Below are 24,021 nucleotides of genomic sequence, written 5' to 3' on the forward strand. Positions count from 1 at the left end.
TTGATGAGCTATTAGACTGAAAAGGGCCCATATACTGCTTTTGCACAGGATAAGACATTTTTAAACTACCAGTAGTTTATGAACTTGTGATTAAAGGGGTTATACATTCACAGTTTGGTGGCGTTCCGAAGCACTCGCATCACCAGCAATCAGCTGCTAGTAGCCCTGGCGGTGACCAGATGTATCTAAGGATTGGAGCCATTCAGTATTTAGCAGCAGTGGCCTCTACAGCTCCATTCAATTTTTTTACAATGATGAAGCTACTAGCAGCTCATTGTTATAGTCCTTTGTGTAAGACCCCCACCAATCTAATACTGATGACCTACCCTAAGGCCGGTTTTACACGTTGCGACATCGCTAGCATCGGCTAGCGATGTCGAGCGTGATAGCACCCGCCCCCATTGCACATGTGATATGTGGTGATAGCTGCCGTAGTGAACATTATCACTACGGCAGCTTCACACGCACATACCTTGTCGGCGACTGCCGAACAATCCCTCCCTCAAGGGGGAGGAGCATTCAGCGTCACCGCGACGTCACTAAGCGGCCGGCCAATAGAAGCAGAGGGGTGGAGATGAGCGGGACATAACATCCTGCCCACCTCTTTCCTTCCGCATTGGCGGCGGGACGCAGGTAAGGAGATGTTTGTCATTCCTGCAGTGTCATACATAGCGATGTGTGCTGCTGCAGGAACGACAAACAACATCGTACCGACATTATGGAATGGAGCGACGTGTCACCGATCACCCTTTTGACGTTTTTGCGATCGGTGATCGTCGCTCCTAGGGTTTAACAAGCTACGATGTCTGTAATGGCGCCGGATGTGCGTCACTAACGACGTGACCCCAATGATATATCGTTACCGATGTCGCAACGTGTAAAGCCCGCCTAAGGGTAGACCATCATCAATATCATGTGATCGGATAACCACTTGAACTGCTATCATGTTTCTTACCTTTCCATCATCAGTGTCTTACTCTATTTCTTCCAATTCTAGAAGAGCATGCAATGACTGAATACAATTCCCCCTGCAGTACAGGTAATTAATATCAATTCTTAAAGTGTAATTTACACTATGTTTTTCTGCCAGGATCTCCCATAGGCTTGTATTATATTCAAATCACATTCCTTTTTTTTGGGGGGTTGGGGTTCTTTTACAGTTTTTACAGCATCCAAACCGGTGTTTATCAGATAATTAGCTAGTAACCACACTGTCTGTTCCTAATTATCACTTATGATAAGTTATATTTTCTGATAATCTTTAGACCTGCACAGCCTCCAAATATTGAGTCCTCTGAGGTACAATGGTGGTATACAGCAAACATCTGGTGGCCTTTATACCATGGGTGAGAGACACTCAGGCATAATAAGGCATTCAATCCACTCCTAGGAAAGTATAATGAGGGGTGGACATATTATTGGTGCAACCTGTGAAGCCGCACAAAGGCCCAAGGGTTAGGGTGGACAAATTTCTACCTCCAAAGTTGGGGGAATTGGGAGTTTTGATGAGTTATTGGATTCCATAGGACCCATTTTCTGTTTTTTGTTTTTTTTCTCGGGGGCCCTTTTCCGCCTGTGTCCGCCAGGGGGTGTAACCATGTAAATACTCGATTGGTGTTTTCTCATGTTATTATTTCTGACTTAAGAATGTCTTTTGTTTTAGTGAAAGAAAAAGATCATTGAACGTTGCAGTCAGCTGAAGTCGTATGAAGCTCCTACGGGATTGCTAACAACTGTCAGTACTTCAATAAATGACAAATATTTGCTTTATTGAGAACTGTCTTTTCTTTTAAAAAGCCGTCATCACAGTAATTAAAGGGATTGTCTCAACAAATCTAATATATAAAGCTGAGTGTATGTATGTATGCTTGTATGTCCGCTAAAGGAATACACACTGTCGCATTTACAATCACAAAATTTTACACAGACACCGCCATGTGACTCAGGGAACATCATAGACTGTGTTTTACAAGAAAATTAAACCCCACACTTTACAGTTACTCTCCAAAAAACCTGCCTCCATTAAAGTCAATGGAGCTGTGAGCTACAGGTTATTAATAGGAGTTGTGATTGGTTGCTATAGGAATAAAATAAATTGTTAGTGTAAGAAGCTTATGTGTGAGGTAATAAGATGTCGGTGGGGAGACAAGTAGAGTGACAGAAAGAGACAAACAGACATAGGCACAGACAAAAAGGCAGACAGGGAAAGAGACAGACAGCCAGATAGTGAAAGAGACAGAGACAGCCAGACAGAGACAGACAGGGAAAGAGACAGAGAGAAAGACAGTAGACGAGACAGACAGACAGACACAGACAGGGAAAGAGACAGACAGACAGAGACAGACAGGGAAAGAGACAGACAGAGAAAGACAGGGAAAGAGACAGACAGGGAAAGAGACAGACAGGGAAAGAGACAGACAGACAGGCAAAGAGACAGACAGGGAAAGAGACAGACAGACAGGGAAAGAGACAGACAGACAGGGAAAGAGACAGACAGACAGGGAAAGAGACAGACAGGGAAAGAGACAGACAGACAGGGACAGGGAAAGAGACAGACAGACAGACAGACAGGGACCGGGAAAGAGACAGGGAAAGAGACAGGGATAGACAGATAGACACAGAGATAGAGAGAGACAAACACACAGACACAGACAGATAGAAACAGACAGAGACACATACACAAACAGACAGAGACTGGGAAAGAGACAGAGACACATACACAAACAGACAGAGACTGGGAAAGAGACAGAGACACATACACAAACAGACAGAGACTGGGAAAGAGACAGAGACACATACACAAACAGACAGAGACTGGGAAAGAGACAGAGACACATACACAAACAGACAGAGACTGGGAAAGAGACAGAGACACATACACAAACAGACAGAGACTGGGAAAGAGACAGAGACACATACACAAACAGACAGAGACTGGGAAAGAGACAGAGACACAGTTACTATCCCGGGCAATGCCGGGTACTACAGCTAGTATAAGTATAAAGCGGATGACAATAAGTACATTCTTAATATAATACTGTCTAAATGGACACTATGAGGAATATTCTCCTTAATATATTGCAAGTCAGACATTGTGTGGAGAAAATTAATTCTCATTAAATTGGTAACTCAAAGAGTATTTGTCACTTTCTAAAAATATGTAATTATTCACCTGGTGTAAATCCCGCTGTTATTCTGAATCTGGCGATGTTTCACATTTTTCCTGCGCTTCTCCATTCCTGAGATATTGCCCTCTTTTCCCTGTATATAAATGTAATATGTTTAGCCAACTGGGTGTGGTCCTCAAGTAGACAACTACTGAGAACAATTAATAATCATCCCCACTTGGCTATAAAAACTAAATTTACATGCTAATAATAGGGGGAAATAACTCAGGATCGGAGAGGTCAAAGAGCAAAAGAAAAAGAACATCACATTCAGAACGACATTTACACAAAGGTAGAGTTAGTATATATTTATGGAAAATGACATGTCCTCTTTAATAGGTCGTAGAATTTGACATACAGTACAGACCAAAAATTTGGACACACCTTCTCATCTCTAGAACAACTGTTAAGAGGAGACTTTGTGCAGCAGGTCTTCATGGTAAATTAGTTGCTAGGAAACCACTGCTAAGGACAGGCAACAAGCAGAAGAGACTTGTTTGGGCTAAAGAACACAAGGAATGGACATTAGACCAGTGGAAATCTGTGCTTTGGTCTGAGGAGTCCAAATTTAAGATCTTTGGATCCAACCACCGTGTCTTTGTAGAAAAGGTGAACGGATGGACTCTACATGCTTGGTTCCCACCGTGAAGCATGGAGGAGGAGGTGTGATGGTGTGGGGGTGCTTTGCTGGTGACACTGTTGGGGATTTATTCAAAATTGAAGGCATACAGAACCAGCATGGCTACCACAGCATCTTGCAGCGGCGTGCTATTCCATCCGGTTTGCGTTTAGTTGGACCATCATTTATTTTTCAACAGGACATTGACCCCAAACACACCTCCAGGCTGTGTAAGGGCTATTTGACTAAGAAGGAGAGTGATGGGGTGCTACACCAGATGACCTGGCCTCCACAGTCACCAGACCTGAACCGAATCGAGATGGTTTGGGGTGAGCTGGACCGCAGAGTGAAGGCAAAAGGGCCAACAAGTGCTAAGCATCTCTGGGAACTCCTTCAAGACTGTTGGAAAACCATTTCCGGTGACTACCTCTTGAAGCTGATCAAGAGAATGCCAAGAGTATGCAGAGCAGTAATCAAAGCAAAAGGTGGCTACTTTGAAGAACCTAGAATATAAGACATATTTTCAGTTGTTTCACAATTTTTTAAGTATTTCATTCCACATGTTTTAATTCATAGTTTTGATGTCTTCAATGTGAATCTACAATTTTTAGAGTCATAAAAATAAAGAAAACTCTTTGAATGAAAAGGTGTGTCCAAACTTTTGGTCTGTACTGTATGTCAGTCATTCATTGAGCTTTTACAGATAATCAGGAGATTGAAAATGTGCAAAACAAAAGTATTGAACTTGGTTCAAGTCCAACAGCAGGACAAACAAATATGCAAAAAAATCCTTTGTAAAAAATGGAGCAATTAAAAAAATGTCCCCCTTTTTTTAACACCTGTCAAATGAAAAAGTAGGTAACTCCATTTCTGTAAAACTACAAACTTTCAAAATATTAATTTATTCAATCTCACATGATATACACCATAAAAAATGCCAGTCCAGTGTTTTAGTCATGTTTCCTTTCCAACCCAAAAAATTAGAATAAAAAGGAGATCAAAACATATATGCAGGCTCAGTCTGGCGTGGCGGGGTACCGGTTTCCCCCGGTAGGCCCCGCCCTTGTTTGTAATCTATGCTGTCACCGGCAGCATGCAGGGCCCCCCGCCGGGTGTATTACAATGCCTGCGGCCGCGGCTCGCCAGACGCCACCACAGGTGATAATATTGTATGCAGGGGCAGCAGTCAGATGACGGGGGGAGGCGAGCTCCTGACCTGGAGGCACCCGGAGGTTTGAGCTGCAGCGCGGCAGGGGCAGAGCAGGATCCATCCGAGAGGAAGAAGATGCATTCTAGTGGTGCAGGACCTGCGATGACTCATGCCCATGTGACCGTGTGGGAGGAGCCGGGCAGGAGCTGCCCTTCAGGGATGATGTGTGCCGGAGGAAGAAGTGTCCGGTGAGGGGGGGGGATGAGTGGGACATGAGGGGGGGGTGCAGGGTGAGTGGCATATGGGGGGTCCAGACTGTGACAGAGGGGTGTTAAGGGATACAGGGTGTGGCACATGCGATTTAAGTGTGTTTGAGAGAGGGGTAATATAATAATAGTAATATACGGAAAAGGGTGTGTGCCGTGTGATTTAGGGGGGCTGCATAATGTAAATGAAGTCCACACAGTAGCCATATATCAGTAGTAGGGATTAGGGAAAGAGGGATAACAGCAGTCAGAGCATGGGATGGGATTGGGAACCCTGGGTGCTGTGCTGAGGGAAAGAGGCTCTTTTCCTCCTAATCATCCATCTTTCATATGGTCTGATAGATATCCATCTTGTCCTCAGCTTTCAGCTTTCCCATTCTTTGACATCAAGTGTCTTATCCTGTACCCCCAGTGTCAATGTCATTATCCTGTACCCCAGTGTTATTATCCTGTACCCCCCAGTGTCAATGTCATTATCCTGTACCCCAGTGTCATTATCCTGTACCCCCCAGTGTCAATGTCATTATCCTGTACCCCAGTGTCATTATCCTGTACCCCCCAGTGTCAATGTCATTATCCTGTACCCCAGTGTTATTATCCTGTACCCCTCAGTGTCAATGTCATTATCCTGTACTCCAGTGTCAATGTCATTATCCTGTACCCCAGTGTCATTATCCTGTACCCCCCAGTGTCAATGTCATTACCCTGTACCCCAGTATCATTATCCTGTACCCCCCAGTGTCAATGTCATTACCCTGTACCCCAGTATCATTATCCTGTACCCCCCAGTGTCAATGTCATTATCCTGTACCCCAGTGTCAATGTCATTATCCTGTACCCCAGTGTCATTATCCTGTACCCCCCAGTGTCATTGTTCTGTACCCCCCAGTGTCAATGTCATTATCCTGTACTCCAGTGTCATTATCCTGTACCCCCAGTGTCAATGTCCTTATCCTGTACCCCAGTGTCATTATCCTGTACTCCCCAGTGTCAATGTCATTATCCTGTACTCCAGTGTCATTATCCTGTACCCCAGTGTCAATGTCATTATCCTGTACCCCAGTGTCAATGTCATTATCCTGTACTCCAGTGTCATTATCCTGTACCCCCAGTGTCAATGTCCTTATCCTGTACCCCAGTGTCATTATCCTGTACCCCCCAGTGTCAATGTCATTATCCTGTACTCCAGTGTCATTATCCTGTACCCCAGTGTCAATGTCATTATCCTGTACCCCAGTGTCATTATCCTGTACCCCCAGTGTCAATGTCATTATCCTGTACCCCCCAGTGTCAATGTCATTATCCTGTACCCCCAGTACCAGTGTCAGTATGCTGTACCCCCAGTGTCATTATCCTGTACCCCCAGTGTCAGTGTCATTATCCTGTACCCCCAGTGTCAGTGTGATTATCCTGTACCCCCAGTGTCAGTGTTTTCCTGTACCCCCAGTGTCAGTGTTATTATCCTGTGCCCCCAGTGTCAGTGTCATTATCCTGTACCCCCAGTGTCAGTGTCATTATTCTGTACCCCCAGTGTCAGTGTCATTATCCTGTACCCCCAGTGTCAGTGTGATTATCCTGTACCCCCAGTGTCAGTGTTTTCCTGTACCCCCAGTGTCAGTGTTATTATCCTGTGCCCCCAGTGTCAGTGTCATTATCCTGTACCCCCAGTGTCAGTGTCATTATTCTGTACCCCCAGTGTCAGTGTCATTATTCTATACCCCCAGTGTCAGTGTTATTATCCTGTACCCCCAGTGTCAGTGTCATTATCCTGTACCCCCAGTGTCAGTGTGATTATCCTGTACCCCCAGTGTCAGTGTGATTATCCTGTACCCCCAGTGTCAGTATCCTGTACCCCCAGTGTCAGTGTCAGTATCCTGTACCCCCAGTGTCAGTGTCATTATCCTGTACCCCCAGTGTCAGTGTCATTATCCTGTACCCCCAGTGTCATTATCCTGTACCTCCAGTGTCAGTGTCATTATCCTGTACCCCCAGTGTCAGTATCCTGTACCCCCAGTGTCAGTGTCATTATCCTGTACCCCCAGTGTCAGTATCCTGTACCCCCAGTGTCAGTGTCAGTATCCTGTACCCCCAGTGTCAGTGTCATTATCCTGTACCTCCAGTGTCAGTGTCATTATCCTGTACCCCCAGTGTCAGTGTCATTATCCTGTACCCCCAGTGTCATTATCCTGTACCTCCAGTGTCAGTGTCATTATCCTGTACCCCCAGTGTCAGTATCCTGTACCCCCAGTGTCAGTGTCATTATCCTGTACCCCCAGTGTCAGTATCCTGTACCCCCAGTGTCAGTGTCAGTATCCTGTACCCCCAGTGTCAGTGTCATTATCCTGTACCCCCAGTGTCAGTGTCATTATCCTGTACCCCCAGTGTCAGTGTCATTATTCTGTACCCCCAGTGTCAGTGTCATTATTCTGTACCCCCAGTGTCAGTATCCTGTACCCCCAGTGTCAGTGTCAGTATCCTGTACCCCCAGTGTCAGTGTCATTATCCTGTACCCCCAGTGTCAGTGTCATTATCCTGTACCCCCAGTGTCATTATCCTGTACCTCCAGTGTCAGTGTCATTATCCTGTACCCCCAGTGTCAGTATCCTGTACCCCCAGTGTCAGTGTCATTATCCTGTACCCCCAGTGTCAGTATCCTGTACCCCCAGTGTCAGTGTCAGTATCCTGTACCCCCAGTGTCAGTGTCATTATCCTGTACCCCCAGTGTCAGTGTCATTATCCTGTACCCCCAGTGTCAGTGTCATTATCCTGTACCCCCAGTGTCATTATCCTGTACCTCCAGTGTCAGAGTCATTATCCTGTACCCCCAGTGTCAGTATCCTGTACCCCCAGTGTAAGTGTCATTATCCTGTACCCCCAGTGTCAGTATCCTGTACCCCCAGTGTCAGTGTCAGTATCCTGTACCCCCAGTGTCAGTGTCATTATCCTGTACCCCCAGTGTCAGTGTCATTATCCTGTACCCCCAGTGTCAGTGTCATTATTCTGTACCCCCAGTGTCAGTGTCATTATTCTGTACCCCCAGTGTCAGTATCCTGTACCCCCAGTGTCAGTGTCAGTATCCTGTACCCCCAGTGTCAGTGTCATTATCCTGTACCCCCAGTGTCAGTGTCATTATCCTGTACCCCCAGTGTCAGTGTCATTATTCTGTACCCCCAGTGTCAGTGTCATTATTCTGTACCCCCAGTGTCAGTATCTTAGGCTATATGTAATTACTCTTTAGGCGGCTTCTATATGTGATAATAGTACAGGAGGAGATTCAGTATAAATACTGTATATGTAAAAATAAAAAAATTACATGATCTGCCTATAGAGCAGTATTGTCAGAATACACAGGGCTAATAAAGGGTTTATCCAACATGTAAGACTAATGTGGACACCATAGTGCAGCTTTTATGGCCTCTGTCCCCACAGAATGATTGGTCACATCCAGTACAGACACTGGGGGCCGATCATTACCTGGTAATTATGTAATGTGTGAGGGTGGAAAGAGAAGAGAATTCACCAGTCTCCACATGAAAGAGTATTGGGTGGTAATGCTGCGCACCTCCACATACTGACTCTATAGGGGAGTTCCCAAGTCAGTTAGGGCAGACCCTATATGGGTGGATAGATGGAGGCAGAGGGGGATTAACGTTAGTAATCTTTTCCATCTGAAGATGTTGGATAACATTTTGCTTCTCTTTAAATATTGTTTGGCTGATGGACTCGGTGGTTTTCCTAGGACAAGGAATGTTCGTGTGTAAGAAATACTGCGACTGATTGTAAATAACAGATTCCATTATTAACTACAATAAATAATATGCTACAAGAAATCCTGCGCTATCTGCAGGCACAGGACAGGGCTCTTCTGCGCTATCTGCAGGCACAGGACAGGTCTCTTCTGCGCTATCTGCAGGCACAGGACAGGGCTCTTCTGCGCTATCTGCAGGCACAGGACAGGTCTCTATGCGCTATCTGCAGGCACAGGACAGGGCTCTTCTGCGCTATCTGCAGGCACAGGACAGGGCTCTTCTGTGCTATCTGCAGGCACAGGACAGGGCTCTTCTGCGCTATCTGCAGGCACAGGACAGGGCTCCTCTGCGCTATCTGCAGGCACAGGACAGGGCTCTTCTGCGCTATCTGCAGGCACAGGACAGGTCTCTTCTGCGCTATCTGCAGGCACAGGACAGGGCTCTTCTGCGCTATCTGCAGGCACAGGACAGGTCTCTATGCGCTATCTGCAGGCACAGGACAGGGCTCTTCTGCGCTATCTGCAGGCACAGGACAGGGCTCTTCTGTGCTATCTGCAGGCACAGGACAGGGCTCTTCTGCGCTATCTGCAGGCACAGGACAGGGCTCCTCTGCGCTATCTGCAGGCACAGGACAGGGCTCTTCTGCGCTATCTGCAGGCACAGGACAGGGCTCTTCTGCGCTATCTGCAGGCACAGGACAGGGCTCTTCTGCGCTATCTGCAGGCACAGGACAGGGCTCTTCTGTGCTATCTGCAGGCACAGGACAGGGCTCTTCTGTGCTATCTGCAGGCCCAGGACAGGGCTCTTCTGTGCTATCTGCAGGCACAGGACAGGTCTCTTCTGTGCTATCTGCAGGCACAGGACAGGGCTCTTCTGCGCTATCTGCAGGCACAGGACAGGGCTCTTCTGCGCTATCTGCAGGCACAGGACAGGGCTCTTCTGTGCTATCTGCAGGCACAGGACAGGTCTCTTCTGTGCTATCTGCAGGCACAGGACAGGTCTCTTCTGTGCTATCTGCAGGCACAGGACAGGGCTCTTCTGTGCTATCTGCAGGCACAGGACAGGTCTCTTCTGTGCTATCTGCAGGCACAGGACAGGGCTCTTCTGTGCTATCTGCAGGCACAGGACAGGTCTCTTCTGTGCTATCTGCAGGCACAGGACAGGGCTCCTCTGCGCTATCTGCAGGCACAGGACAGGGCTCTTCTGCGCTATCTGCAGGCACAGGACAGGGCTCCTCTGCGCTATCTGCAGGCACAGGACAGGGCTCTTCTGTGCTATCTGCAGGCACAGGACAGGTCTCTTCTGTGCTATCTGCAGGCACAGGACAGGTCTCTTCTGTGCTATCTGCAGGCACAGGACAGGGCTCCTCTGCGCTATCTGCAGGCACAGGACAGGTCTCTTCTGCGCTATCTGCAGGCACAGGACAGGGCTCTTCTGCGCTATCTGCAGGCACAGGACAGGGCTCTTCTGCGCTATCTGCAGGCACAGGACAGGTCTCTTCTGCGCTATCTGCAGGCACAGGACAGGGCTCTTCTGCGCTATCTGCAGGCACAGGACAGGGCTCTTCTGTGCTATCTGCAGGCACAGGACAGGGCTCTTCTGCGCTATCTGCAGGCACAGGACAGGTCTCTATGCGCTATCTGCAAGTGTGGCGCCCCTGACCTGGTCAGGCACCACTGAGTACTGCACCCATGCTGGGGACAGTACAATACAGGTAATCCAGAAGGCTGACCGAGGTGTGACTACACAGGCGCATAGTGATCAGGTCTCACACATGTACCTATGAGAGGACCCCTGGGGATCCCAGGAGGGGGAAAAGCCTTCACCTTCACTGGAATAGTGGAGGGGGCCAAAAGCCTCCATCTCCTCTCAAGGGGTGTGGTAAGAGAGCCTGGTTGCTAGGTGGCGTAGGCAAGAACAGGAGAGGAGGAGCAGTGAGCCGGTTCAGTGCAGTGCAGAGTCCAGGGAGCTCCGAGAGGAGCTGACCCCTACCCCTGGGGCTGTTGCAGTCTGACAGCGCCCGCGCAGTGGCTACCGACGGGGGAGAACGGTCACCTAGGAGTGCTACCCGAAATCCATCTTCAGCTAAAGAGAGAGCACGGAGTGGGAAGTAAGGAGACTGCTAGGGAGTACCAGGCCCAAACGGGCGGCAGATCCCGGAGCGGGGATAGATCCACCTTTCCTTGCTAAACCTGCCGGTGTGGGGCCCTCAAAGCCCACACCACAACACCACAAAAGCCGCAGCCACGTAGCCACAGTTAGGGCCCATAGTTCACAGGAGGCAAGCAGCTGGAGTGATCTGGCCCAGGCAACAAGCAAACGGCAAACGAAGGGGAGAGAGGCTTCAGCAACTTCCCTGGGTGACCCCCATAGGGACTAAAAGTCGGGGTTACCCCAAACCACCAAGGGCTAAGGAAGGCGAGTCGGTAGTCACCATCATCAGTCAGCCTGAAGGATACCTGGTTCCAGCCTGGTTCATCCCAGCTACGCCCGGGTTACTCACCCTGCCATCAACTGTGAGTAAAACCCCTGAAAGACATTCTGCTTGTGTGGAGTTATTCTGCGCCTTGTGGTTCTACACACCTACACAGGGCCCTGGGGCTTGCCTCACTCTCAGGAGGCTACTACACCTGACTGCACATACCATCAGCCCCAGGCACCCCTAACCTGCAGTGGCGGTCCCCACTGACCGCAATTCTGAGAGTGGCGTCACGACAAATAGAAGATTTCCTACCTGTGACAAGATCCAGCCGAGTGGAGTCCCTGAAGGTAATGCACCGACACTGCACATGCGGGGCTTCACACAGGCACAGGACAGGGCTCTTCTGCGCTATCTGCAGGCCCAGGACAGGGCTCTTCTGTGCTATCTGCAGGCCCAGGACAGGTCTCTTCTGTGCTATCTGCAGGCACAGGACAGGTCTCTTCTGTGCTATCTGCAGGCACAGGACAGGTCTCTACTGCGCTATCTGCAGGCACAGGACAGGTCTCTTCTGCGCTATCTGCAGGCACAGGACAGGTCTCTACTCCGCTATCTGCAGGCACAGGACAGGTCTCTACTGCGCTATCTGCAGGCACAGGACAGGGCTCTTCTGCGCTATCTGCAGGCACAGGACAGGTCTCTACTGCGCTATCTGCAGGCACAGGACAGGGCTCTTCTGCACTATCTGCAGGCACAGGACAGGGCTCTTCTGCGCTATCTGCAGGCACAGGACAGGGCTCTTCTGCGCTATCTGCAGGCACAAAACAGGTCTCTTCTGCGCTATCTGCAGGCACAGGACAGGGCTCTTCTGCGCTATCTGCAGGCACAGGACAGGGCTATTCTGCGCTATCTGCAGGCACAGGACAGGTCTCTTCTGTGCTATCTGCAGGCACAGGACAGGGCTCTTCTGTGCTATCTGCAGGCACAGGACAGGGCTCTTCTGCGCTATCTGCAGGCACAGGACAGGTCTCTTCTGTGCTATCTGCAGGCACAGGACAGGGCTCTTCTGTGCTATCTGCAGGCACAGGACAGGTCTCTTCTGTGCTATCTGCAGGCACAGGACAGGGCTCTTCTGTGCTATCTGCAGGCACAGGACAGGGCTCTTCTGCGCTATCTGCAGGCACAGGACAGGGCTCTTCTGTGCTATCTGCAGGCCCAGGACAGGGCTCTTCTGCGCTATCTGCAGGCACAGGACAGGGCTCTTCTGTGCTATCTGCAGGCCCAGGACAGGGCTCTTCTGCGCTATCTGCAGGCACAGGACAGGGCTCTTCTGCGCTATCTGCAGGCACAGGACAGGGCTCTTCTGTGCTATCTGCAGGCACAGGACAGGTCTCTTCTGTGCTATCTGCAGGCACAGGACAGGGCTCTTCTGCGCTATCTGCAGGCACAGGACAGGGCTCTTCTGTGCTATCTGCAGGCACAGGACAGGTCTCTTCTGTGCTATCTGCAGGCACAGGACAGGGCTCTTCTGTGCTATCTGCAGGCACAGGACAGGGCTCTTCTGCGCTATCTGCAGGCACAGGACAGGGCTCTTCTGTGCTATCTGCAGGCACAGGACAGGGCTCTTCTGCGCTATCTGCAGGCACAGGACAGGGCTCTTCTGTGCTATCTGCAGGCCCAGGACAGGGCTCTTCTGCGCTATCTGCAGGCACAGGACAGGGCTCTTCTGTGCTATCTGCAGGCACAGGACAGGGCTCTTCTGCGCTATCTGCAGGCACAGGACAGGTCTCTTCTGTGCTATCTGCAGGCACAGGACAGGGCTCTTCTGCGCTATCTGCAGGCACAGGACAGGGCTCTTCTGTGCTATCTGCAGGCACAGGACAGGGCTCTTCTGTGCTATCTGCAGGCACAGGACAGGTCTCTTCTGTGCTATCTGCAGGCACAGGACAGGTCTCTTCTGTGCTATCTGCAGGCACAGGACAGGGCTCTTCTGTGCTATCTGCAGGCACAGGACAGGGCTCTTCTGTGCTATCTGCAGGCACAGGACAGGTCTCTTCTGTGCTATCTGCAGGCACAGGACAGGTCTCTTCTGTGCTATCTGCAGGCACAGGACAGGTCTCTTCTGTGCTATCTGCAGGCACAGGACAGGGCTCTTCTGTGCTATCTGCAGGCACAGGACAGGTCTCTTCTGTGCTATCTGCAGGCACAGGACAGGGCTCTTCTGTGCTATCTGCAGGCACAGGACAGGTCTCTTCTGTGCTATCTGCAGGCACAGGACAGGTCTCTTCTGTGCTATCTGCAGGCACAGGACAGGTCTCTTCTGTGCTATCTGCAGGCACAGGACAGGGCTCTTCTGCGCTATCTGCAGGCACAGGACAGGGCTCTTCTGTGCTATCTGCAGGCACAGGACAGGTCTCTTCTGTGCTATCTGCAGGCACAGGACAGGTCTCTTCTGTGCTATCTGCAGGCCCAGGACAGGTCTCTTCTGCGCTATCTGCAGGCACAGGACAGGTCTCTATGCGCTATCTGCAGGCCCAGGACAGGTCTCTTCTGCGCTATCTGCAGGCACAGGACAGGTCTCTTCTGTGCTATCTGCAGGCACAGGACAGGTCTCTTCTGTGCTATCTGCAGGCACAGGACAGGTCTCTTCTGTGCTATCTGCAGGCACAGGACAGGGCTCTTCTGCGCTATCTGCAGGCACAGGACAGGTCTCTTCTGTGCTATCTGCAGGCCCAGGACAGGTCTCTTCTGCGCTATCTGCAGGCACAGGACAGGTCTCTATGCGCTATCTGCAGGCCCAGGACAGGTCTCTTCTGCGCTATCTGCAGGCACAGGACAGGTCTCTTCTGTGCTATCTGCAGGCACAGGACAGGTCTCTTCTGTGCTATCTGCAGGCCCAGGACAGGTCTCTTCTGTGCTATCTGCAGGCACAGGACAGGTCTCTTCTGTGCTATCTGCAGGCACAGGACAGGTCTCTTCTGTGCTATCTGCAGGCACAGGACAGGGCTCTTCTGTGCTATCTGCAGGCACAGGACAGGTCTCTTCTGTGCTATCTGCAGGCACAGGACAGGGCTCTTCTGTGCTATCTGCAGGCACAGGACAGGTCTCTTCTGTGCTATCTGCAGGCACAGGACAGGTCTCTTCTGTGCTATCTGCAGGCACAGGACAGGTCTCTTCTGTGCTATCTGCAGGCACAGGACAGGGCTCTTCTGCGCTATCTGCAGGCACAGGACAGGGCTCTTCTGTGCTATCTGCAGGCACAGGACAGGTCTCTTCTGTGCTATCTGCAGGCACAGGACAGGTCTCTTCTGTGCTATCTGCAGGCACAGGACAGGGCTCTTCTGTGCTATCTGCAGGCACAGGACAGGTCTCTTCTGTGCTATCTGCAGGCACAGGACAGGGCTCTTCTGTGCTATCTGCAGGCACAGGACAGGGCTCTTCTGTGCTATCTGCAGGCACAGGACAGGGCTCTTCTGCGCTATCTGCAGGCACAGGACAGGGCTCTTCTGTGCTATCTGCAGGCACAGGACAGGTCTCTTCTGTGCTATCTGCAGGCACAGGACAGGTCTCTTCTGTGCTATCTGCAGGCACAGGACAGGTCTCTTCTGCGCTATCTGCAGGCACAGGACAGGTCTCTTCTGTGCTATCTGCAGGCACAGGACAGGGCTCTTCTGTGCTATCTGCAGGCACAGGACAGGTCTCTTCTGTGCTATCTGCAGGCACAGGACAGGTCTCTTCTGTGCTATCTGCAGGCCCAGGACAGGTCTCTTCTGCGCTATCTGCAGGCACAGGACAGGTCTCTATGCGCTATCTGCAGGCCCAGGACAGGTCTCTTCTGCGCTATCTGCAGGCCCAGGACAGGTCTCTTCTGTGCTATCTGCAGGCCCAGGACAGGTCTCTTCTGTGCTATCTGCAGGCACAGGACAGGTCTCTTCTGTGCTATCTGCAGGCACAGGACAGGTCTCTTCTGTGCTATCTGCAGGCACAGGACAGGTCTCTTCTGCGCTATCTGCAGGCACAGGACAGGTCTCTTCTGTGCTATCTGCAGGCACAGGACAGGGCTCTTCTGTGCTATCTGCAGGCACAGGACAGGTCTCTTCTGTGCTATCTGCAGGCACAGGACAGGTCTCTTCTGCGCTATCTGCAGGCACAGGACAGGGCTCTTCTGCGCTATCTGCAGGCACAGGACAGGTCTCTATGCGCTATCTGCAGGCACAGGACAGGTCTCTTCTGTGCTATCTGCAGGCACAGGACAGGGCTCTTCTGCGCTATCTGCAGGCACAGGACAGGGCTCTTCTGTGCTATCTGCAGGCACAGGACAAGTCTCTTCTGTGCTATCTGCAGGCACAGGACAGGTCTCTATGCGCTATCTGCAGGCACAGGACAGGGCTCTTCTGCGCTATCTGCAGGCACAGGACAGGGCTCTACTGCACACTCTATAGTTTGCTAAAAGGCGCACGTTATACTGAGAGAAGCCAAAAATGATCAAGTAATAAAAACGTTTATGGTAGCTATAGTGTGGGCCCCTAGAGGCAATTTCCCTGGTAGGCCCCTGGCACCCCAGTCCGACCCTGCATATATGTAACCACAGCCTGTAGTAAACCGTGGAAAAATAGTTATGGGTTTTTTTATCATTTTTTTTTTGCTGTAGAACGTGAAACATCTATGTAAATTTGGTATAGCTAAAATCTGTCACAAGTATGTCACTTGCCCAGGTTACATCTTGTGTTAGAGCAGATGTATTTCAATTGCACGCTGAAAGGGTTAAGGACTCTATCCTTTCTGGCTGAGATTACTCATAGCCTTAAATCACAACTGCAGCATCTTGTCATCATGCCCTTATATTTACCCACTCCTGGCTGTTACGTTCACCGAGGGGCGGCGAGCGTCCAGGAGTGGACCCACTGGGCCTTACACCGGACTCCCCTGAAGGAGCAGCCAGTAGATGGTTCAGAGATGGCATCATGGCGGTGGTGGCTCAGACGTGACAGCACAGAGGTGGTGGTAGAGAGCAGGCTCTAGGATGAGACACAGGTTAGGAACACAAGACTTGTACTAAGACACAATTAGTAGAACTAGATACAGGAGCGTAATGGGACCTGAGAATTAACAACGCACTGACTAATAGGCAACACCAATATCCTGTCCACCGCCATTAACTTGAGAATGGCGGCAGCTATAGGCATAGAAGTGGTGTCTAGGTATAGCAAAGTAGCCATGCGCTACACAATGAAACCACCTATAACGCCACCTGGTGGAAAACAACGGAGTTAGCATTTTTATCTCGAAAATGGATCGAGATAGACAAAAAAAGTGAATTACAAAGTTGTAGGGCATCAATTCATTAGGAATCGACACCTTGCATATAGAAATACTATGATTAGAACGTGTAAAACTCACAAGGCTGCGGACGTGAAGCGATACCTCATGGAGACCTTCCTATAAGTCATTGGGTATGGTGGCTGTGTGGAGTGGCCTCCACGCTCACCTGACCTGACCCCATTGGACTTCTTTCTGTGAGGTCACATCAAACAGCAGGTGTATGCGACCCCGCCACCAACATTGCAGGACCTACGACGACGTATCACAGATGCTTGTGCAAACGTGTCACCTACCATATTGCACAACGTGCAGCAAGATACAGTATGCTGTCCAGAGTCCAGATGTGCATTGCAGCTGACGGTGGATACTTTGAGCATCAAAGTTAAATGAGCGCCATATGCGTGACCAGCATTCAATGTTTTGGGGGGTCATGGGTTTCATATGATAGCATTTCTGCATGCAAGGTGTCAATTCGTATTGAATTGATGATGCCGTACAATTTTTTACTTCACTTCTTTTGTCTATCTCGTTCCGTTTTCGAGATAAAAATGCTAACTCCGTTGTTTTCCACCAGGTGGCACTATAGGTAGTTTCATTGTGTGGCGCATGGCTACTTTACTATACCTAGACACCACTTCTATGCCTATAGCTGCCGCCGTTCTCAAGATAATGGCGGTGGACAGGATATGGGTGGACACACTGTATTGAAGTTGATAATACACAGAAAGATAATGAGGAGGGGACATGACACATTACCTATTTATTATGCCGATTATTCTACTATCTACTATCGGTGTTTTGCGAGGCTCTTCACAATATACAGATCTGATCATTATTGGGGTTTCACCTAGTTACCTAATACTAATTGTAGGGCATTCATCATTAGATGAGATGCTATTAAATAGATGGAGGAAATCTCCTGGGGCTACTGGCAGACAGGAGGCTTCTGCTTTGCATTGTTAATCACACTAATAGACGTATACAGGATTACTGCAACACGTGAAGTAAAATGTATGAGTGCCAAAAAGTAGCAAAAACTTTTTTGACCTTTGTCAACCAGAGAAACTGGGAAGTTCAGTTGTATCCAGAATACACAATAAACAATGTAGCCTGTGTAAAAAACCATTGTCACGTGTATTTCCTCCACAATGGATTTTCATATCCCACAAGGTCACCACAATAAATGATATACTCGTGTCACTGTAGCATAATTCTAGGTCATCGTGGAGGATCTCATGGGAATGTAGAGGTTGATTAAATGTTGGCTAACTACGCGAGTTCCATAGACTTTGAATGGAGTGACAGTATGCAAGCTTGGCTATAGCCTTATACAAATGGGGAACTCATGATTGTTGAGGCCAGACCTCCACCGACCAGACAATTATCACCTATCCTGTAGATAAGTGTTATGTATCCATCTTGATCCAAGTCCTCTCCACTGTATTTGTTGGGAAGATGTGAGAAAGGGTGAATGTTGGCTGAGCCCACGCCTTAGGGGTACTTTGCACGCTGCGACATCGCTAGCCGATTGTAGCGATGCCGAGCGCGATAGTCCCGCCTCCGTCGCACATGCGATATCTTGTGATAGCTGCCGTAGCGAACATTATCGCTACGGCAGCTTCACCCGCACTTATCTGCCCTGCGACGTCACTCTGGCTGGCGACCCATCTCCTTCCTAAGGGGGTGGGTCGTGCGGCGTCACAGCGACGTCACACGGCAGGCGGCCAATAGAAGCGGAGGGGCGGAGATGAGCGGGACGTAAACATCCCGCCCACCTCCTTCCTTCCTCATTGCAGGTGGGACACAGGTAAGGAGATGTTCCTCGCTCCTGCGGCTTCATACACAGCGATGTGCGCTGCCGCAGGAACGAGAAACAACATCGTACCTGTCTCTGCAGCGAAAATATGGAAATGACCGACACTACACAGATCACCGATTTTCGACGCTTTTGTTATCGTTTATTGGTGCTTCTAGGCTTTACACGTTGCGACGTCGTTACCGGCGCTGGATTTGCGTCACTTTCGATTTGACCCCGACGAGATCGCAGTAACGATGTCGCAACGTGCAAAGTACCCCATACACTGTAGATGTTGGCTGATTATACAGCGGAATCCCCAGTTAAGAAAAATGTATAGCTCGTTCTTATTGATTACTATAAAAGTCATAGAAACAATATAAATTGGAGCTACATGCAGCATTTTTTTTCAGCTATGGAAAATATTACTGTATTATCAGACCACAGATGTATAACTTTATCATCTCCTCTGCAGCCCCAAAAACATTTACAGGAACATGCTCTGCAGTTGGATTGGGACCAAATACCATCTCAGTAGCACCTTATAATTAGCTTCAACTAAGGATGTATTATTAGATATTTTAGTAGTTTGTTCCAAAAGTTTTTCCAATGTCTTAACTCCAAAACATATATATTTTTCCCAGATGTTACATATAACCAGAAGCGGGCCCAGCTGGGGGGCAGGGGGCAGATGCCCCCGGGCCGGTCCTCTAGTAACTGTTCATGGCTGCCCGATTGACAGGTGTCTCAGCCGCACTGTACCTTGATATAATCACTTGCGGTCGCATTACAATCTGTGCTGTGAATCAGGAGAACAGTATTTCTGTCTCAGCACGCTCTGAACAGCACAAGTGATCAGACAGTGCAGGCTTCAAGTCTCCTATGGGATCTAGTAAAATCAATAAACATAAAAAAAGTTTTTAAAAATACGAAAAAAAATCAAAAAGTTCAAAAATAAAAAAAAATAAAATAAAAAAATACACATACTGTATTTGGTATTGCCGCATTCAGAAATGCCTGACCTATCAAAATATAAAATCAATTAATCTGATCAATAAATGGTGTAGTGTGAAAAAAAATCAAAAACACTAGAATTACATATTTTTATCGCCTCAACATTGCATTAAAATTCTTAGCAGGGGTTACACCACCTACACAGCAGGCACATCAGTAGCCCATGGCCACCAGACGAGGACCCAACAGACAGTACAGGCTTCAAGTCTCCTATGGGGTCTAGTAAAATAAATAAACATAAAAAAAGTTTTTAATAATATGAAAAAAAAAATCAAAAAGTTCAAAAAATAAAACAAATTAAATAAAACAATAATAAAAAAAATACACATACGGTATCTGGTATTGCCGCATTCAGAAATGCCCGATCTCTCAAAATATAAAATCAGTGAATCTGATCGGTAAATGGTGTAGCGAGAAAAAAAAAAAAATCAAAAAACAGAATTACATATTTTTGATCGCCTCAACATTGCATTAAAATCCTTAGTAGGGGTTCCACCACCTACACAGCAGGCACATAAGTTTCCCATGGCCACCAGACGGGGACCCTACAGATGTCGTCCTACCTGTCAGCATCTTCTCCTCTTTTCATTTGCAGCGCTGGAGCAACATGTTTGCAGCGTGACACATACATGACATTGGGCAAGGATACTAATTGAGGGAAAAGCCAAATATGCCAGCAGGTAAGAGGGAGTTCGCAGGGCTTCCATTCATCGACCACAGGCTAATGACTTAGCGCATTAACACTGTCCTGAAAATTAATTCACGTTATATAACCATAAATGAGTCCCATTAATTAAGAGATTGCAGGTCCCTTGGCCCCACTCGAAGGTGACTGTTTTGTTTCACTCTATAGTCAACAGGAATAATACAATATGCCATAAATATTCCATAATCCTCTAAAGTGAAAAAGAGGCAAAACTGCTTCAACCAAACACTGTCTGTGTTGTAATAAGGAAAATATATAATGTGCTACAAACAGTATGTGTCACGGGCGGAGGAGGGGACACCGCGCTCTCCCACTGCTCGGGTCCGGCTGCCGCTGCGGCTGCGACCTGCTGCTGCTCGGTGGCTCGAGCGATGGGCCAGATCCCCGGGACTCTAGCGGCGCTCCTCGCTCGTGAGTGAAAGGGGTTTGGTTTTTGGGATAGTCTATTGTCCGTGACGCCACCCACGGTTGTGGTGATTGAGTGGACACCACCGCTGCTCTGTCTGGGGAGCCCGGGAGTGATGGTATGGAGCAGCCAGTTGTTGATTTGCCCCTCCGTGGGTACGGTGTTTGGTAATCCCGGGGCCCAGTGAGGGGGTTGGATGGTGGACAGGCGGGTATGGGGCCTGTAGAGGTGCAGGGGCAGCGCTGTGCCGCACGGCACGGAGGTACTCACTCAGCCAGTAAACACGACACAGTTCTCGGTAAATAAACGGCTGGTTGGACGGGTCCCTCGGACGGTTACGGTGCTGATGTTCCCTGCAGTTGACGGTGACGGTCTCTTCCCTGCACCTATGTGTAATCTTTTGGTAGCGATGGATTCCCACCGGTAACCCACTCCCCGACTTGGATATGAGCCGGAGGAACCCCACTCTTGCCCGCAGGCGCTGGCCCTGGGAAACTGGTGCCTTGGCGGTGGCGGTGTCTCCCCTTAACGGTCGGACTGTTGCCTTCAAAAGGGACTTGGTTGTTGGGAGACAGACGTCCCCTTCACTGACGGATTTAGCAAATTATGGCGACTCCTAGCCTTGCCGGGATCCGAAAGGCCCCTGCCCTGGTGCTGACTGTTCTTTGTATACCGCTCCGGTACCGCCGGGTCACCACCCGTCCACGGTCCTTTCGGCAACCTCCGAGCAATCTCTCCTGCAGACGGTCACCGCCGTTTGCCAACCTTGCGGTCTCAGTCCGGGGCACACACCCGGACTAACTTCAGGCTTCTTGCTGTCACTTTTCTCTGTCACTTCTTCCTTCTTTCACTACAACTCCACTGTTTACTCCTTCCACTTCAAACTCCAAACTCTATCTGCCTGGTTTTCCCGCCTCCAGGGCTGTGAACTCCTCGGTGGGTGGAGCCAACCGCCTGGCCCACCCCCTGGTGTGGACACCAGCCCCTGGAGGAAGGCAACAAGGATTTTAGTTTTGACTTCGGTGTACCTGCAGGGAATGTGGGGTGCGTGTGGTGTTGTGACCTGTGACCCCTGGCTTGCACATTCCCCCTTAGCAAAACGCAGACCGTCCTCGGGCTGCCCGTCCAACACATGTTTTATTTTCCTTTTGTTTTTCTGTGAAAAAGTAGAAAACGGTAACATATTTACAAGTAAAATAACATCTTCCCACATCGGGAGGTACTCTTCTTTAAACATTACGGTTTCAAACGGTTTACGGTTACGGTCTCCGCTCTCTCCCACCCAAGCAACCTGGCCCTGATGCTGCCCCTAGAAAACAGGCAGCACCCCTTGACCCCAGTCCTGCACCAAGTTACCCGAGTGTCCTTCCCCTCCAGAGGGTAGCCACTGGTTCCTGTGGTGGCTGGGCCCCAGCCTGCTCTGCTGCGGGCCCTCCCTCCAATCTGCCTCTCCGGAGGCGGCAATTGCAGAAACGGTAACACAACTTATTTACAAGCCACTAGCGTCTGTGGTTGCCCTGCAAGTTCACGGGCTTGTCCATAGAAAGTTCTCTATGCAACTTTAAACGGTCCCCACAGGGACAACGGTGCCGGCAACGGCCGGTTTTCCAAATCACGGTAGACAATCAGGTAACTGTTCGGTTCCATTTTCTTATCATCATTTGCAAAACTTTCAACTTTTAAACAGGCACACTGGTGGTCCCAACGGGGACTGGACAACGGGGTTCCGCTGCCCAACTGTGCACTTTCGTCCTCCTCACCCGGCTTTGGGTGGAAGAACACGGGCACCAGCCCCTCCAGTGCATAGCAAGCACGGCGAGCAAGGGCCGCCCGATACCCGTTATTTCCACTTCGGGGGATATATGTGGCCTCCATGCCATGCAGAGCAACAACTCCTTCATCCTCTTCCGACACGGGCTCGGTGTCAGGCCCGGAATCACTATCGTCAGTCCCTGCGCCAGGCGGATTACCGCCAGCGGCCGCAGCCTCCAGGCTTGCCACTCTCTCGGCCACGGTCAAGGAGGGGTGTACGCCCGATGGGCCAGGCGCAGTGTGGTGCACGGGCAAGGAGGACGGAGGTGGCGTGTGGGCCAGGGGCAGACCGGGTCCCTCAGCCGCAACGGCCGGTCCCTCGGGGACACAGGGGCGTGGGTCACTCACCAGCTCCTCCATCATGGCCTCCATTCCATATACTCGTGCGACCGCAGCTACATCCTCCACCTCCACGGTCCACTGCTCCATCAGCCTGCAAATCTGGCTCCGATAGTGTCGGCAGATCCCTGCCGTTCGGGCCCTCAGCCATGCCGCTGTCCCGGGCACCGGCTCAGTAGCCTCCGCATAGCTGGGTGGAATAGACATTTCTTTGCAAGGCTCGGCAAATCGCAGGGTCCCAGCGTCCCTGCTTGTACAGCCGCGCGCTACATATATCCAGTCGCCATCGCGTCCCCCTTAGCTTTTTTCCGGCCCCTCCTCTATCGGGGCGGGGTTTTCGCCTTCGCGCCTCTGCTACTCGAGAAGACGCTCGAGCGGGAACTCTTCGCGCCAAAGATGGCGGCTTCTGAAATTTTCCGGCCGGACACCACAGGCGGTCACAAGGCGCACCTCTAACCAACGGCAGAGCGGTAAGATCCTGTTCGTGACGCCAAGTTGTCGCGGACGGAGGAGGGGACGCCGCGCTCTCCCACTGCTCGGGTCCAGCTGCCGCTGCGGCTGCGGCCTGCTGCTGCTCGGTGGCTCGAGCGATGGGCCGGATCCCCGGGACTCTAGCGGCGCTCCTCGCCCGTGAGTGAAAGGGGTTTGGTTTTTGGGATAGTCTATTGTCCGTGATGCCACCCACAGTTGTAGTGATTGAGTGGACACCACTGCTGCTCTGTCTGGGGAGCCCGGGAGTGATGGTATGGAGCAGCCAGTTGTAGATTTGCACCTCCGTGGGTAGGGGGTTTGGTAATCCCGGGGCCCAGTGAGGGGGTTGGATGGTGGACAGGCGGGTATGGGGCCTGTAGAGGTGCAGGGGCGCAGGGGCAGCGCTGTGCCGCACGGCACGGAGGTACTCACTCAGCCAGTAAACACGACACAGTTCTCGGTAAACAAACAGCTGGTTGGACGGGTCCCTCAGACGGTTACGGTGCTGATGTTCCCTGCAGTTGACGGTGACGGTCTCTTCCCTGCACCTATGTGTAATCTTTTGGTAGCGATGGATTCCCACCGGTAACCCGCTCCCCGACCTGGATATGAGCCGGAGGAGCCCCACTCTTGCCCGCAGGCGCTGGCCCTGGGAAACTGGTGCCTTGGCGGTGGCGGTGTCTCCCCTTAACGGTCGGACTGTTGCCTTCAAACGGGACTTGGTTGTTGGGAGACAGACGTCCCCTTCACTGACGGATTTGGCAAATTATGGCGACTCCTAGCCTT

General features: G+C 50.4%; 1 protein-coding gene across 1 annotated transcript in view; it reads left to right on the forward strand.

The window, feature by feature from the left end:
- LOC142312623 (alpha-2-macroglobulin-like protein 1) overlaps positions 1–1,683 on the forward strand; it is a 174,685-nt gene extending 173,002 nt beyond the window's left edge. The window contains exons 35-36 of the mRNA XM_075351618.1: positions 1,266–1,346; positions 1,664–1,683. Coding sequence (XP_075207733.1) covers positions 1,266–1,346; positions 1,664–1,683 — 101 coding nt within the window. The remainder of the gene's footprint in view (positions 1–1,265; positions 1,347–1,663) is intronic.
- The last annotated feature ends 22,338 nt before the right edge of the window (positions 1,684–24,021 follow it).

This window comes from Anomaloglossus baeobatrachus, chromosome 5, assembly GCF_048569485.1.
Source record: "Anomaloglossus baeobatrachus isolate aAnoBae1 chromosome 5, aAnoBae1.hap1, whole genome shotgun sequence".
Taxonomy (NCBI): domain Eukaryota; kingdom Metazoa; phylum Chordata; class Amphibia; order Anura; family Aromobatidae; genus Anomaloglossus; species Anomaloglossus baeobatrachus.